At 44.3% G+C, this 18,292-nt stretch overlaps 1 protein-coding gene across 6 annotated transcripts in view; it reads right to left on the bottom strand.

Moving 5' to 3' along the window:
* Window positions 1–6,907: 6,907 nt before the first annotated feature.
* The window catches only part of prdm15 (PR domain containing 15), a 72,395-nt gene continuing 61,010 nt past the window's right edge, over window positions 6,908–18,292 (bottom strand). For 5 of the 6 annotated variants that reach the window (XM_078560336.1, XM_078560334.1, XM_078560330.1 and 2 more), the window contains 6 exons: window positions 17,381–17,500; window positions 15,703–15,834; window positions 14,501–14,584; window positions 13,248–13,423; window positions 10,044–10,298; window positions 6,908–8,070 (listed from right to left, as the gene is read on the bottom strand). In XM_078560336.1, coding sequence (XP_078416462.1) covers window positions 7,528–8,070; window positions 10,044–10,298; window positions 13,248–13,423; window positions 14,501–14,584; window positions 15,703–15,834; window positions 17,381–17,500 — 1,310 coding nt within the window. In that variant the 3' untranslated portion in view covers window positions 6,908–7,527. The remainder of the gene's footprint in view (window positions 8,071–10,043; window positions 10,299–13,247; window positions 13,424–14,500; window positions 14,585–15,702; window positions 15,835–17,380; window positions 17,501–18,292) is intronic. The other variant, XM_078560332.1, reaches the window with a different exon arrangement.

Genomic DNA, 18,292 nt, shown 5'->3' on the forward strand with positions numbered 1-18,292 from the left:
CAGACCATCCATATCTGTGTGGATTATAAGTTAACAGTAAACAAGGCTGCCAGGTTAGACAAGTATAAAAACAAAAAGCTAAAAGCTACTGCGGATGCTGGAAATCCAAAACAAAAACAGAATTACCTGGAAAAACTCAGCAGGTCTCCGCCGATGCTGCCAGACCTGCTGAGTTTTTCCAGGTTAGACAAGTACCCTATCCCGAGGATCGTGGATCTGTATACCAAATTAGCAGGTGGGAGAACTTACACTAAAATAGATATAAGTCACGCATATCAGCAGCTGAAACTGGATGATATATCCTGAGGATTTATAACCATAAACACACACAAAGGGTTGTATTAATACATGCGCCTGCCTTTCGGTGTTTTTTCAGCCTGGGTGATTTTCCAGAGGATGATGGAGAGCATGCTGCAAGTACTACCTCAAGTCATGGTCTACCAGGATGACGTCCTAATAACTGGGTTAACAGAAGTGGACCACTTGGCTATCTTGGAAGAAGTCTTAAAACGATTCTCAGAAGCAGGGGTGCGCTTGAGAAAGGAATAGTGTACCTTTCAGGCAAGTGAGGCCAATTACTTGGGCCACCGGGTGGATGCCCAAGGGATACACCTAGTGGAAGAAAAAGTCAAAGATAATAAGGAGGTACCCTTGCCTACAAATATCTCAGAGCTCACGTTATTCTTGGGTATGGCAAATTACTATGGTCAATTCCTACCCAACTTATCAACAGTCCTAGCCCCTCTACACATTATTATAGAAAAATCAACATTGGTCTTGGAAGTCACCTCAAGAAGAGGCCTTCACAAAAGTTAAACAGCTCTTGCAATCTTTGAACTTGTTAGTACACTACGACCCAACAAAAGAATTGGTGCTAACTTGTGACCCATCCACCTAAGGCGCAGGAGTGGTACTATCTCATAAGATGGACGACGGTTCAGAAAGGCCAATAGACTATGTATCCAGAACCCTCTCTACGGCCGAGAAGGGTTATTCACAAATTGAGAAAGGATTAATGATTATTTTTGGAGTTAAAAAATTCCATCAGTATGTACATGGCCAACACTTTACTATGTTTAGTGAAGAAAAAGCTATCCCTCCCATAGCTTCCGCAAAAATTCAAAGATGGGCTTTGATTTTATTGGCATATGAATGTATCTTTATGCAGAGACCAGTGATGCACATAGCCAATGCAGATGCCCTAAGTCACCTTCCTTTGCAGGAGAGCATTGTACATGCTCCAACTCCCCGAGAGATCGTATTAGCGATGAATTTCCTGGATTCTTCACCAGTCTGCACAAGACAAATAAGAAACTGGATGAACCATGATACTGTCTTGTCTAGAATACAAGACGAAGTATTGAAAGGATGGTCCCAGGAACCAGTCCTTGAAAAATTGAAGCCATTCTTCACCCAAAGGAATGAATTGAGTAGTCAAGATGCTATCCTGTTATGGGGTGCACGAGTTGTCGTTCCTTCACAAGGAAGGGAACCGCTCTTTACTGAGTTACATAGTGTGCATCCTGGAGTTTCCAAAATGAAATGCTCCCAAGGAGCTATATCTGTTGGCCAGGTATAGACAGTGATATAGAAAAAAATGGTTAAACACTGTCTCCAGTGCCAGCAACTGCAGAAGTTGCCTGTTTCAGGCCCACTGCATCCATCGGAATAACCTGATCGACCCTGGGTGAGACTGCATATAGATTATGTAGGTCCATTTCTAGGCATGTTTCTACTAATAACTGATGCATATTCTAAATGGTTAGACGCGTACAAAGTTAGATTACCAACGTCAGGTGCGACTACAGAAAGGTTACACCAAAGTTTTTAGATACATGGAATTGCCAGAAGTCATTCTCTCAGACAATGGTATTGCATTTACTAGTGCTGAATTTCAAAGACTCGTGAGCCTAAATTGTATCAAACACACAAAGACTGTACTGTATCATCCGTCATCTAACGGATTGGCTGAGAGAGCAGTACAAACTTTTAAAGCTGGGATGAAAAAATTATCGGGAGGATCATTGGAGACTAAACTTTCATGTTTCCTGTTTCACTATAGAAGAAAACCCCTCCACATTACTACAGAATTACTTATGAAATGCTGCCTTCATACGAGATTAAGCCTGGTACTTTACAATTTGGAGGGTTTTTTTGATTCATTCATGGGATCTGGGCTTCACTGGCTGGGCCAGCATTTATTGCCCATCCCTAGTTGCCCTTGAGAAGGTGGTGGTGGTGAGCTGCCTTCTTGAACCGCTATAGTCCATGTGGTGTAAGTACACCCACAGTGCTGTTAGGAAAGGAGTACCAGGATTTTGACCCAGCGACAGTGAAGGAACGGTGATATATTTCCAAGTCAGGATGGAGTGACTTGGAGGGGAACTTCCAGGTGTTCCTATCTATCTGCTGCCCTTGTCCTTCTAGATGGTAGTGGTCACAGGTTTGGGAGGTGCTGTCCAAGGAGCCTTGGTGAATTCCTGCAGTGCATCTTGTAGATGGTACACACTGCTGTTACTAAGCATCGGTGGTGGAGGGAGTGAATATTTGTGGATGTGACGCCAATCAAGCGGTCTGCTTGGCCTGAACGGTGTCAAGCTTCTTGAGTATTGTGGGAACTGCACTCATCCAGGCTTTGGGGAGCCAGGAGGTGGGTTACTTGTCACAGGAACGGAACAGTCAAGGGAATCAACAAGTGACTCATGATTTGCTTAGTCCAGATAAAAAATTTACTGTCGGTGAAAGTATTTGTACAAAACTTCAATGGTGGATCAAGCTGGTTACCTGATGTAATAGTTTCTGTGACCAGACCGTTGTCATACCACGTAGAAGTGGAGTGCTGAATCACCCAAAAACACATGGATCATTTGAGAAGGAAGATACCTCAACAAACTGATGTTCCACCTGTAACTATTGTGGAACCTGTGGTCCCTGTTGAAATTGTTCAACCAAGGATAGACAGACCAGATGTCTCTGCTGGAGTGAATAACACTGAATTGCCTGTGCCTAAGGAGGTACCTGATGTTGCTGCAGGTCCAGAAAATGAAGATTCAGTAAGAGATTCTAAAGTTGTGGAGCTACAACGATCCACCCGGATCAGGAAACCACCTGAGAGACTGAACTTATAATTTCATAACCTGTGTATATATTTGTGATGTCGTGAATGTAGTTGTTCTTGTAAATACAAGTTGCAAAAACATTTAGAGGGAGCAATGTAGTGACTGTAGCTTTAAAACTTATTGTATTATGTAATGTCACATGTCAGTGTTAACAAAGCAGCCCTAAGCACAGGGAACCTTAGGGGTGGGGTTTGTGTCTAGTTGTGGATCTTGATGGAAGCATGTAACTGCTGCTGAAGCTCAGGAAATAAAGTTCACTGTTTCTTATGAGAAACCTGTATGGAAAATCAAGTCCGTAACAAAATGTCTCATCTAAACTATGAGCACATAATCCAGGCTGACAATTCAATGCAGCATGGAGGGAGTATTTGCTAAATTACAGTGGCAGCTGCTTTTCTAAAGTATTGCAAAATACCATCACCGTTGTTCATACTGGCCTCCACTGATTCATGACCCAATTTAAAATCGTTGCCATATTTCCATAAATCCCAACAATGCCCACATCCCAGTCCTCCCTCTGCAAACTCAGGCTCTTAGTCTGATCCGACTCTCTCTCTCATGAAGTATCGTCACTCTCTCCTTTAAATCTGTTACCTCAAAAACCTACCCTTGACTTCGCCATCAGTTGCTGGAAATCTCTTCCTAACTATCTCCCCACTTCTAAAAGTTTCCTTTCGAATTGTGTATTCAGTAATTTGTTGTCACTCTATTAATAGCACTCAGTGCCCCCACTCTCTGATATGATGTGCGTTAGCACATTTTCTGAAAGGCACGATGATGCTGAAGCTGCTGTGCATTTTGAGTTTTTATTTGTTTCACCTTGTTAGGATGAAAACACCTCGCCCTCTGCCTTAGCCCCAACTGCAAAAGAACACCACCAACATGAAAGGGAAAATTTCTCTTGCATCTTTCACAAGTCCCAGGGTGCCTTACAGTCAATGAAGTACTTTTGAAATGTAATTACTGTTGTAGAAAATATGCAGTAGCCAATTTGCAAACAGCAAGTTCCCCAAAAAAGCGGTGATAATGATCATTTTGTTTTTCTTTAATGATGTTAAGGGATTAAATATTGGTTAGAAGAGCGAAAATATCACCCCAGATCTTCTTCGAAATAGTCACCTGGGAAAGCAGACAGGGCCTCAGTTTTTATTGTCTCATCCTACACAATTTGGCATTGGGGAATCTACAAAGAGCAACATGACAGGAATTTACAGGAACTTCAGTTACGTAGATAGATTGGCGAAGTTGAGACTGTTTTCCTTAAAGAGATGGTTGAGTGGAGATTTGGTAGAGGTATTCAAAATCGTGAGGGATCGAGACAGAGTAGATCGGGAAAAAGCGTTCCCATTGGTGGAAGGATCGAGAACAAGAGAGCACAGTTTTAAGATAATTGTCAAAAGTAACAGCAACATGAGGAAAGAACGTTTTCATGCAGGTTAGTGGTTAGGATCGAGAATGCACTACCTGAGAGTGTGGTGGAGGCAGATTAAATTGAGGCATACAAAAGTGAATTAGATCAGCATCTGAAAAGGACAACAGGCCAAATGGCCACCTCCTGTGCTGTAACCATTCTTTGATTATGAAAGGAAAAGTGGGTATACCACGAGGAACAATTATTGTCCATAGCCTGGAGGGAAGATGGTTGTGAAAGGAGGCTTCATTAAAGTAAATAACATATTAAATGGCTTTGCTAGGTGACAAAAATATTACTTTACAATAAGGTAGGATAATGGCTCAGCAGTAATAAAGATAATTTAGATTTAGATCAAATGTGAGGAGAAAACTTCAAAAAAGGACAGTAAATGTTTGGAGTTAGATGCCATGCTTGAAAGCACTTGAGCAAAAAATTTTAGTCTGACACTGAGGAAATGCTGCATCATCAGAGATGCCATCTTTCAGATGAGACATGAAAAGCCATGTTAGCACTGTCAGATGGGTATAAGGTCCCATGACGCTATTTTGAAGAGGGGCAGGGGCTGTCCAGACCAACATTTATCCATCAATCAACATTACATAAACAGGTTATCTGGGCATTATCACATTGTTGTTTGTGGGAGCTTGGTGTGTGCATATTGGCTGCTACGCATCCGACATTACAACACTGACTACAAAATTCTTTGGCTGTAAAGCACGTTGATGTTTGGTGGTCGTGGAAAGAGCTACTTAAATGCAAGACTTCCTTTTATGCTAATGGTAAAATAAAAAGACAAGACTTGTATTTATATATCGTCTTTCATGACTCAGGATGTCCTAAAGCACTTTACAGCCAATTAAATACTTTATTATAGACAACATTGTAATGTAGGAAATGCAGCAACCAATTTCCACACAAAGTCCCACAAACAGGAGTGAGATAATGACTGGATAATCATTTTTAGTGATGGTGGTTGCTGGTTAAGTATTTGCCAGGACACCACATTTGAGTTTTCATGGCCAAAAAGCCCATCGTCCTTGACTTTTCTTATGTACATGCAACATTTTCATTGTAAAGAAAATTTCCCTCAAAAAAACCTGCAGATGCTGGAAATCTGAAACTGAAAATGCTGGAGAGATTCATTAAGTATCTGTTGAGAGATATGTCAGGTGTTAAACCCAGTTCTGTTGAAGGGTCTCTACCTGAAACATTAACTTGTCCGTGCCCTCCGCACCTATTGACTGACCTGATGTGTATTTCTAAACATTTCCTGTTGTCTTGCTTTCATATCTTCAATGCTCAGCCGAATCTTCGACCTCAATGTCTTTCAGGTTGGGAAGATCTGGATTAACTTTCCCGCATGTATGAACAAGAAATTGGGTTAGGGGATGATTGCTGACCATTCGCTGAAAAGACCCAGCCTGTATGAAGCTGTCAGCAATAAGGTTATTCCTGTTCCACCTCATGGTATTCTATTAATAGCATTTGTAGGTTTCTAATTTAAATTTAAAAGGCGAGTTTTGACCAAGAAAAGTAAACTCAAGAATATCAATCAAAACTTCATTGTATATTCACACTGTAGAAATATGACTTTTACACCTCCCACTTGGCATCGTTGGCGAAGCACTCTGTACCTGATCTTGTATGCATCTCAGCTGGTCCCTGCTTCAATCCCCAGCTAGTGCTAAATTGGCTGAGCTCAATCGGGGTAAAACTTGGGGTTGTGACAATTAGCCTTCATGACCATGGGTGACTGAGAGAAATAGGCAGCCACAATTCCCGATTTCTACGCGATATTGGAAGGTGCGTGGATCGGATGCTGGGAAAATAAAGGTTGGATCCGATAGCGGTGTCAGTGTTTACCGTCTGCTCTAGCGTGTGAAGAAATGTCCATTTGGATCAGGTGCAAAACGGTTGCTGGCACCGATGGAACTAAATAGCAGCAGGGACCATTATCTATCCTCAATGGGGCGCTGAGAAGATTGCTAAAAAAAAAAACCTAACATTTACTTCCACTCCACACTACACTTCCTCGCTACACTGACGCAGGAAGTAGAACACTCTTATATACCAACCAATTGTCCTTTAGTGGAAATAGCTTATCACTGAATGTTTTCCTTCAGTTGTATGACACATTTTCCTCAATTTTATTAAAGTGTTTGGCAGTCCTTTGCTGTTGCTCTGGAAAATACTGAGTCACTGAAACATTTTTTGCTGTCTGCCTCATCACTCCTATGTGTAAATGTGAAAATGTGAAAATAACTGAAGACAAGTAATATATTTATAATTGTGCGTGTGTGTGTGTGTGTGTGTGTTTGTATGTGTAAACAGAGATGGCAAAAGAGGCAAAGCCCTAGATTTTCAGATCAGTATTATCTTACAACTTACTTTAACAGGTCATTTTAAGTCAATGAGCGCCAGCTTTAAAATCATTCCCATTAAAAAAAAATCTAGACTACAGAATAAGAAAGAGACACAGTGTAAATGGGCAGATATAGCAAAACGTACAGACTGAAGGAGAGACAGAGAAAGCCGCAATGATCCAGAGCTGCATTTTCAGCAGCTGCGCTGACTCACTCACAAATCCAGCTCGTTCTAGCTCACGTTATGAGGTTGCCACAGAATCATAGATATATTTTGTTTTGCACTTCAAGTCTGGTTTTTTTTTTAAAGGATTTAATTTAAAAAAAAGTTCACTTTAAACCGCTAATATCACACTCAAGACATGGTTCTGCTGTGTTCACACATACGCTCCCCCGACCTGTGAAATTATGGAGTGAAGTGAATGTGGAAGGGATTTTGTTGCTGCAGGGTTAAAAAAAGTCTGGAGCAGATTGACTTCAATCCAGAGTGGACTGTTGCAGCCCCCTGTGTAAAGGTGCCGAATGTCAGTCATTGTTGATTTTGTGTTGGGTATTTCTGATATTGGAGGTGGAGTGGGGGAGGGGGGGAACTTTCTTCACTTATCTGAGGCAGGGGCACAGAGGTAATTCTTTAATAGTTGTATATCTGTTGTTGGGCCTGTTGGGATTGCGGTGTCTGAATCTGAACTTGCTGCTGCTGCTGTTGCTGCTGCTGCTGTTGTTGCTGTTGTTGTTGTGGTGCTGGTGCAGGCTGAGCCTGCAGGATGTGGTGAGGACCATCCGCAGCTTGCGGCACTGCCCTCCAGGTCATGGCGTGCTGCTGTTCGCCCAGCGAGCTCTCCACCGGGGCGATGGAGTTGACGAAGGTGGTCAAGTTCATGGACTGGGCGAGGGAGTGGGCCTGTGGGGTGGCTGCCGGCTGCGCCTCGATCTGGATCTCCATCGGCCGGCTGTGCACCACGGTGGAGCCGCTGATGGAGTCGAAGCTGACCGTCAGGATGGAGTCGAGCTGCATCTGTCGGTCCTGCAGTGTCAGGTTGGTCACCGTGATGGGCTGGAGGTTGGTGAAGTGGGTGCCAGCCACGGTGCTGATGTTGGGCGAGACCGCAATGTTTGTGAGCCCAGCAGAGCTGGTTGACGTGGTCGCATTTGAATCTCCAAGTGTCACAACCACCTAGAGCAAAACAAAACATTTTTTTTAAAAAATAGTGATAAACGTAACTTATGCACCAGAAAGAACGAACGTGCATTTATACAGCACCTTCCACGACTACAGAACATCCCAAAGTGCTTTACAGTCAATGAAGCACTTTTCATGTGTGGTCTCTGCTGTAGTGAAAGAAATACAATGGGTGGACATAAAAGATCTTAACAGAGGTGGAGTTCTCCCTGGTGTCCTGGCCAATGCTTAACCAGCAACCATCATCACCAAAAATGATTATCCAGTCATCATCCCAACTGCTGTTTGTGGGACTTTGACGTGTGGAAACTGGTTGTTGCATTTCCTACATTACAATATTGTTTACAGAAGTAATTTAATTGGCTGTAAAGTGCTTTAGGACATCCTTGGTCATGAAAGACAATATATAAATGCAAGTTTTGTTTTTCTATTTTACCATCAGTGGAGCATAAAGAAAAGTCTTACATTTATATAGCGTTTTTCATGGCCACCAGACATTTCAAAATGCTTTACAACCAAAGAATTTTGTAGTCACTGTTATCGTTTTAAGAAACTTAGCAGCCAATCTGCGCACAGCAAGCTTCCACAAACAGCAATGTCATAATGACCAGATAATCTGTTTCTGTAATGTTGAATGATGGATAATACTGGCCAGGACACCAGGCAGAACCCCCAGCCCTTCTTCAAAATAGTGTAATGGGACCTTATGTCCACCTGACAGGGCAGCTTTTAATGCCTTATCCAGAAGATGGCACGTCCAAGGCTGCAGCACTTCCTCAGTACTGCACCGGAGGGTCAGCCTACATTTTTTTGCTCAAGTCCTGAAGTGGGACTTGGACCAAGAACTTTGTGACTCAGAGGTGAGAGTGCTAGCAACTGAGCCATGGTCGTCACAGAGCCAATCACTCCATCAGATGTCTCTTGTTTTAAAGAAGGAGTCTCTCCAGGAGATATCCAATTGTTTTTATTTATTCTTTCACAGAATGTGGGCATCACTGGCTAGGTCAGCATTTATTGCCCATACCTAAAGAGAGTGTCTCTCCGTCAGGGATCCAGTTTAAAGAGAAAGTCTCTCCGTCAGGGATCCAGTTTAAAGAGGGAGTCTCCCCGTCAGGGACCCAGTTTAAAGAGAAAGTCTCTCCGTCAGGGATCCAGTTTAAAGAGAAAGTCTCTCCATTAGGGATCCAGTTTAAAGAGGGAGTCTCTCCGTCAGGGACCCAGTTTAAAGAGGGAGTCTCTCCGTCAGGGACCCAGTTTAAAGAGCGAGTCTCTCCGTTAGGGACCCAGTTTAAAGAGGGAGTCTCTCCGTCAGGGATCCAGTTTAAAGAGAAAGTCTCTCCGTCAGGGACCCAGTTTAAAGAGGGAGTCTCTCCGTCAGGGACCCAGTTTAAAGAGGGAGTCTCTCCGTCAGGGACCCAGTTTAAAGAGGGAGTCTTGCTGTCAGGGACCCAGTTTAAAGAGAAAGTCTCTCCGTCAGGGACCCAGTTTAAAGAGGGAGTCTCTCCGTCAGGGACCCAGTTTAAAGAGAAAGTGTCTCCATCAGGGACCCAGTTTAAAGAGGGAGTCTCTCCATCAGGGACCCAGTTTAAAGAGGGAGTCTCTCCGTTAGGGATCCAGTTTAAAGAGGGAGTCTCTCCGTCAGGGACCCAGTTTAAAGAGGGAGTCTCTCCGTCAGGGACCCAGTTTAAAGAGGGAGTCTCTCCGTCAGGGACCCAGTTTAAAGAGGGAGTCTCTCCGTCAGGGACCCAGTTTAAAGAGGGAGTCTCTCCGTCAGGGACCTAGTTTAAAGAGGGAGTCTCTCCGTCAGGGACCCAGTTTAAAGAGGGAGTCTCTCCATCAGGAACCCAGTTTAAAGAGGGAGTCTCTCCGTCAGGGACCCAGTTTAAAGAGAGTGTCTCTCCATCACAACATACCCCAATTATCACAGGCAGAATCTAATCTGGATTCTACAATGATATCTCACTGACCTGACTCATGTTCTGTACAGCGGAATCTGTCTCGTCATCCACAGTTGCTGTGAAACCAGTTTCTTTATCTGTGTAAGTGTACATTGCGGCCTCTTCAGCAGCTGTTGCTGATTCATCATCTTCCTCTTCTTCCTCATCTTCCTCTTCCTCCTCCTCCTCCTCTTCTTCTGCCTTCCGCTTTTTCCGTTGTCCTCGTTTCAGTCTCTTGACCTGGTCCATTTCTGCTAGCTCGCTCTCATGTAAGCTTATGTCCTGCTGCATCAAGAAAGAGTAAAATACGTCAGCGGCAAACAAGGTCAAGTAGAGTGTCAAACCTCACACACACACACACAGCGGGCAATAATCAATGGCTCCAGCACTCAGAATGATACAGCACAGGAGACCATTCGATCCATCCTGCCTGCACCAGCTCGTTGAAAGAACTATCCAATTAATCCCACTCCCCAGCTCTTTCTCCACAACCTTGCGAATCTTTCCTTTTCAAATATTTGTCCAATTCTCTACTGAAAGTTCAATTGGGAAATCGATGTGTAGGGCAACAGTTTGAGACCATTTGGGGAAAACGGTGGTGAAGTGGTTGTCTTTTCACTGCTGTGATTTGGGTTCAAATCCAGCCCTGACAATGGGATGATGGCAATCTCTTTCTGCTGGTTTAGCTCCTAAGGGCAGGAACCTTAGGAATAGGAACCAGCTAGCAACCCCACTCAGATAAAAGCACAGAACAGCTGGCGTGGGAAATGAGGGAACTGTACCGGTTCAGTATCGATCTCAGTGTTTGAGGATGGGGCTGAAGAACATTGCTGATGCTAAGGGGACAAGAGAGCTTCAGGCTGCACCTAACTGCGCTCAACCTGATCTATATTAGGTGGCAGGAGTGGGAGTGTTCCATTCCAAGCACTCAGCGGAACATAGGATTTAGGAGCAGGAGTAGGCCATTCGGCCCATTCCAGCCTGTTCCACCATTCAATAAGACCATGGCTGATCTCAACACTAAGATAAAAGCAAAATAATGCGGATGCTGGAAATCTGAAACAAAAATAAAAATAGCTGAAAAAACTCAGCAGGTCTGACAGCATCTGCGGAGAGGAACACAGTTAACGTTTCGAGTCCGTCATACGGTGGGGCCATTTGATTAGAGGTTCCAGCCCACATGATGGCTGCACAGCTCAAATTATTCACTCCGCCATTCTGAGGGGCCAAATGGCTTTGCTCTCTCAAAACTGCTAATATAAATACACACCTCTGAGGACGACTCCATGTTGAGGCCCCCCCTGCAGTCCCAGACCTCCCTCAGCAGTGCCCACCTCTACAAGTGGGGTGGCCGAGGCTCCAGAGCTGCAGACTGCACTTAATAGGACAGCGAGTGCAAAGGCGGCCGATTAAGGAGGCCACCTCCAGATGATTGCACTGAAGAGCACGCTTTCAGCAAGTGCGGGCTCAGGACCCCCCCCCCCGCCATGAGGTCCTGATGTCAGGTCCCAAAGGATGTGGTAAAATATAGCCCTTTATTTCTGTTGCTAATACAAAGGCAACACTATGTTTTCTGCAAAGGAAACATTGTTTATAGCAGGTACTGACTTTTGGAAGTTAGGACAGGAGCAGTAATTTTGTACCAGAACTACAGAAAATCATAGAATGGTTACAGGAGGAGGCCATTTGGCCCATTTTGTCCACACCAGCTCTCTGCAAGAGCAACTCAGTTAGTCCCACTCACCTACCCTTTCCCCGTGACCTTGTAATTTGTTCTCTTTACCACGACTGCATCTGCCTCCGCCACACTCTCAGGCAGCGTATTCCCGTTCCTAATCATTCACCACATGAAAAAGCTTTTCATCATGTCACCCTTGGTTCCTTTGCCATTCTAATTTGGGGAAGATTGTGGCATAGTGGTAATGTCACTGGACTAGTAATCCAGAGGCCCAGGGTAATGCTCGAGGGACATGGGTTCGAATCCTACCATGGCAGCTGGTGGAATTTAAATTGAATTAATTAAATATCTGGAATATAAAGCTAGTCTCAGTAATGGTGACTACGACAACTATCATCAATTGTTGTAAAAACCCATCTGGTTCGCTAATGCCTCTTAGGGAAGGAAATCTACCGTCCATACCTGGTCTGGTCTGCGTGTGACTCCAGACCCACAGCAACAGACTCCTAACTGTCCCCTGAAATGTTCAGTTCAAGGACAACAAGGATGGGCAACAAATGCTGGCTTTGCCAACGATGCCTACATCTCATGAAAGAATTTTTAAAAAACAAATTTATCTTATATTGCTGTTCTCTGGTTTTTGACCCTTCCACCCAATGGAAACAGTTTCTCTGTAACGGGAAGTTTTTCTCTATCTACTGTGCCCAGACCCCTCATGATTTTGAACACCTCTATCAAACCTCCTCTCAACCTTCTCTTCTGCAAGGAAATCAACTACAGGTTCTCCAATCTATCCGCGTAACTGAAGTCCCTCATCCCTCAAACCATTCTTATACATCTTTTCTACACCCTCTCAAGCCTTCACATCCTTCCTAAAATGCGATGGCCAGAACAGAACACAATACTTCAGTTGAGGCCAAACCAGTGTTTTATAAAGGTTCATCATAACTTCCCTGATTTTGAACTCTATGCCGCTATTTATAATAGTATCTTTAGGAGTTGCTGATTGTGAACACTATTTTAGCTCCTCTCAACCTTCTCTATCACTACAGTTTGAATGCTTCCAAAATGTAGCAGACTTGCTCCCTTACTTGCACTATTTCAAAGGAAGAGCACACAATGATAGTGGTCACTGGAAGCTTCTGTAATGCATCAGTTGGCACCCAGTCAAGCTGTGGTCGAATATACAGCTATTCTGCAGGGTATTTGCTCTATTTGTTCTTCCCTGTGACAACTATACTCCAGAATTGTCACTGGGCTACACCGTCATGGTCACAACGTTGCACTGAGTGAATATCTAATAAAGTTAGAGGTGGGGAAATGACTGATGGCCCTTTTAGCAATGTGCAAATTACAACCTGCCATAAAATGGATGTTGACACTCTGCACCCCCTCCCCACCCCAACTCCCACTCCCACTCCCACTCCCACCCCAACTCCCACCCCCACTCCCACTCCCACTCCCACTCCCACTCCCACTCCCTTTCTACTCTCCAGTAATAGGCTGTTCTCATCACCAGAGCTCCTGTCAGTCAGTCTATCCCTAACACCTCTCACCTCAGGGTGTTTGCGCCTCATGTGCCTGTTCATCGACGCTCGTGTAGAAACCTTTGTGCCGCACAGGTGGCAGTTCTGGGCCTCCACCTTTTTATGAGTCAGCTGTATGTGTTTGAAGAGCATGTACTCGGTGACGAACTTCTTCTCACAGACACTGCAGGTCCATTGCTTTCCAACTGAGAGAGTGAAAGGTGGGCGGTGAGGAAGGGGAGGCAAAAGCAGAAAGGATTTAAAAGTCAGGTTGCTGCTGATTAAAATTGGTGTTAACAAAAGAATTAATTAATGGATGGGAACACCTCAAATAAAATAAAAAAACAATATGACTATGATCAGTTATTTTAATGCAATTTCTTGGACTCATTCATGTGAATCCATAATACATTCTACAAATACATAATCTGAACGCAAATTGGATTCCTGCTAGTAACCCAATCCCGGGTTTTACCTATTCTATATGCAGACGATCTGTACCATGAATGAAACTCCCAGTCTATAACTCACCCTTGGTTAGTGTTTCTACATTTAATCACCATCCTAGAGCAGTGAAGGAATCCATTCAGCCCATCACACCTGTGCTGCTCTTTAGAAGAGCCAACATCCTGGGGGGTCACCAATGACCAGAAACTGAACTGGACTAGCCATATAAATACTGTGGCTACAAGAGCAGGTCAGAGGCTAGGAATCCTGCAACAAGTAACTCACCTCCTGACTCCCCAATGCCCGTCCATCATTTACAAGGCACAAGTCAGAAGTGTGATAGAATACTCTCCACTTGCCTGGATGAGTGCAGCTCCCACAACACTGAAGAAGCTTGACACCATTCAGGACAAAGCAACCCCCTTGACTGGCACCACAAACATTCACTCCCTCCACTACTGACGCACAGTGGCAGCAGTGTGTACCATCTACAAGATGCACAGCAGGAACTCACCAAGACTCTAACTTTAGACACCAACTTCTAGAAGGACAAGGGCAGCAGATAGATGGGAACACCACCACCTGGATGTTCCCCTCCAAGCCATTCACCATCCTGACTTGGAACTATATTGCTGTTCCTTTACTGTCACTGGGTCAAAATCCTGGAACTCCCTTCCTAACAGCACTGTGGATGTACCTACACCACATGAACTGCAGCAGTTCAAGAAGGCAGCTCAACACCACCTTCTCAAGGGCAACTAGGGATGTGCAATAAATGCTGGCCTAGCCAGCGATGCCCACATCCCATGAATGAATAAAAAGTTTGGCAGGCGCACCTGTATGAAGAAGTTTATGGTTCTCCATACTGTTCCTTTCACTGAAAGTTTTCCCACACAGTTCACACATGAAGTCCTTCACACCTGCAGAAATATATAAAAAGATGTACATGTTTAAAAAAAACAACCGTGCAGTATCTGTCAGCACACATTACATCAAGTTATATCACACAAAGCAGCATGCATGGAAACCAGTGACTCATATAAGAACACAATAATTCCAATAATGTCCTACTTTCTTAGATCAGCTCTTATACTGAATTTTAAAATCCTCATCCTTGCTTTGAAATCCTTCCATCACCTCGCCCCTCTCTAACTTTGTAATCTCCTCCAGCCCTAAACCTCTTCGAGATTTCTGTACTCCTCTAATTCTGGCCTCCTACACATCCACAATTTTTAATCGTTCTGCCATTAGCAGCCATGCCCTCAGCTGCAAGGTCCTAAACACTAGAATTTACTCTACAAGCCTCTCTGCCTCTCTACCTCTCTCCTCCTTTAAGGTGTTCTTTAAAAACTAGCCCTTTGGCCAAGCCTTTGGTCACTTGTCCCAAATTATGTTTGACAATGGTCCCATGAAGCACATTGGGACATTTTTTATGGTAAAGACATTGTTATGTGTCCTACAGGAGTGAAAGGCAGTGTGGTAATCCTCTACGCCACCAGATCTTGAATATACACATCTTTTAATAATGCTTCAGACATAGGTAAGGAATAGTGAAGCTCTCCATCATAAAATATTCAACTCTCACCTGGGAACAGTTCTCACCTATGGATAGGGTGATTAAGAGTTGACTGGGGATCAGTTACTGCCTCCACTTTAAAAGTACCCCATTATGTCCTCAGAACGATAAGCTCATTTAATAATTTTAAACCTGAGATTGGGAGATTTTTACTAGACAGGAATATAAAAAGACATAAAGCCAAGGCAGGTGGATGGAGTTAAGATAGAGATCATCCCCAATCTTACTGAATGGCTGAACAGACTTGAGGAGCTAAATGGTATACTCCTGTTCCTAGTGAGAACAGACTCCCCTATTCACATGACACAGATACCAAACACGACAGCCACTATAACTCTGATAATCCCAGACTTGGTAGACCATTGGCCTCCCTGAACAAGGAGATTCACAGCTCTCTGATATAGAAACAGATGGAAGTCATACTGCCTTTGGTCTTAGCCTAGATGCTCCATCAGTAATTACCCGTGTGCCTCTTGTAGTGTTTGAGCATGTTGACCTTCTGTGCAAACTTCCGATGGCACTCCTTGCACTCATACTCTTTGATCCCCTTATGGAGTTTCATGTGATGTCTTAGAGCATGCTTGGTTTTCATCCCTGGACACAGAATTGCAAAGAGGCGGACATCATTACAAAACTAACAAGACTTGAATAAGATGGAAAATCAGAGCTCCCAAAGTTAATGAACAGATGAACAGAAAAAAAAAAACGGGATCGTGAATCTGATGAGAAAGGGGATGAAGAATTCTCGAGGTATTAATACATTTGTTTCATTCACATAAGGCAGAGATTACAGAAATCTTGGGTGGCCGTGAGTGGGAGAGGAGAGTCTGACATTGAGGGAGTTATGCATTGGTTGGGAAAGGAGTTAACTTGATGCCTCTAATAGCCTTTAGAAAGTCATTGGTTGCAATTTTTAATAATTCTCCAGGATATACCAAGGTGACAGGATGGGCAGAAGGAGAGAACAAGAGTACAAGTGCTACAGGGAGAGGGAGAGGGGGAGAGAGGGAGAGAGAGAAAAAAGGAGAGGTGGAGCAATGTGCAAGAGAGCAGGTGGTACGAGAGAGAGAAAAAGAGTGAGAAGGGGGTAGTATGAAAAAAGGGGGCAGTGTGAGAGAGAAAGAAAGAGTAAGGAGCTTCTCGTGAGAGTGGGTGTGGTGTGTATGTGTGATAGAGAGAGAGAGAAGGGTGCAATGTGAGAAAGGAAAGGAATGGGGTAGTTGAGAGATACTGAGAGGGCATGAGAGAGGAGATGGTGCAGGAGAGAGAGGAGGTGGGAGAGGGAGAAAGAAGAGAGCCTGGGAGAGGGGGAGGAGAGAGCGAGAGGGAGAATAGTTAGGGACAGAGAAGTGGGGATAAAGGGAGAATGAGGGATGGGGGGCAGGGTTTCTGAAGTAGATGTAAAAAGTCATATTACACCACTTCAAAGAGAGAGAGAGAGAGAAAAGGAGAGATGGAGCAATGCGCGAGAGAGCAGGTGGTACAAGAGAGAGAAAGAGAGTGAGAAGGGGGGTAGTAAGAAAAAAGGGTGCAATATGAGAAAGGAAAGGTTGAGAGATACTGAGGGGGCATGAGAGAGGAGGTGGTGCAGGAGAGAGAGGTGGGAGAAGGGGAAAGAAAAGGGCCTGGGGGAGGAGAAAGCGCGAGAGAGAATAGTTGGGGAGAGAGAAGTAGGGATAAAGAGAAAGTGAGGGGTGGAGGGCAGAGGTTCTCAAGTCGATGTAAAATGTCATATTACACCATTTCAAAGAAGAGCAGGAAAGTTCTCCTGGTGTCCTCGCCAATAATTATCCCTCACTAACTATCCATAACTAACTGAATATTTTGTGGGATATTGCTGTGCAGAGATTGGCTACCACAACACGCCTACACAACAACGGAGTACATCATTGACCGTAAAGTACTTTGGGAGACCCTAACGTCTTGAGAAGTGCTTTATAAATGTCCATTCTTTTCTTCTGGGAAAGAGAGAGTAACCCGAGATTGCACCTCCAATATCAACACTGAACAAATCGCTTCTACTCTCCTTTTCCATTCTGGCGCCTGCAGCAGGCTGCCCGAAAGAAGGCTCAATTCCTCCACAGTGCAGCTTGTGGATTACAAGCGTCAGTTTCTGCAGTGTCAGGAGGGAGTCTCTCACCTTTACCGCATTCTGCACACAGATAGTCCCGAACATTGTCGTGCACCCTCATGTGTTCCTTCAGCATGTCCCTCCGAGCAAAAGACTTCCCACACTGTTCGCAGGTGTGGCTCTTCACTCCTAAACAGCAAGGAACATGATTAAAAAATACGACTGGGGCAAAAAAAACACAAGAGAAGCAAAGCCGCTTTCCAATGCCTGTCAACACGCACTGACTGACTGACTGAAGTCAATTCATCGCCACAGTTTGATAGAGCTTTGTTGTAATAAAGTCCATGGGCTATTTTGAGGCCAGATGTACGAATGCAAATGGGCCTTTTCTGCAACAGTTACTGCTGGACTGTACTGGACTATAGTACAAACCAAACTTGTGATCCCAGGATGTGGGTCAATCATGCTTTGCCCCGAATGGTGTCAAGCTTCTTGAGTGCTGGTGCAGCTGCGGTTCTTATTTCCCTAAGGGGAACGAACGCAACTCCAAAGCAACCTGAGATCGCCTAACTCAGAGCAAGCCAGCAGTCTTTCGGATGGAGGAAGTAATTAATTAGATCTCTGTCGCTCTGGGCGTATTCTCTCTGCATCCCGGAATGGACAGCAAGCCACCGCCATTGCTACCCTTAAGAGGGCCAACAGTTGGTACCCAATGATTGGAAAGGCAAGGCCTACCCAGCCTTTGTCTGGTGCTTCCTCACACGGGCCGGATTAAAAACCTGTAAATCATTCCATGGTGTGGGAATCCGTGGACTCGGGAGCTTCTAACTGCTGTGGAAAACCACTATTAGCACAAGTGATTTCACATCCTGCAATTCGCTCCTCTTACACGGGCAACCTCAGTGCCTGTGAGCATCAACGGCAGGAAAGTAAAATCAGGGATACAGCAAAAATTCCATATTGAGTGGGTTAGAATGAAAG

Source organism: Cetorhinus maximus, chromosome 16, assembly GCF_964194155.1.
Source record: "Cetorhinus maximus chromosome 16, sCetMax3.hap1.1, whole genome shotgun sequence".
In the NCBI taxonomy this organism is placed as follows: domain Eukaryota; kingdom Metazoa; phylum Chordata; class Chondrichthyes; order Lamniformes; family Cetorhinidae; genus Cetorhinus; species Cetorhinus maximus.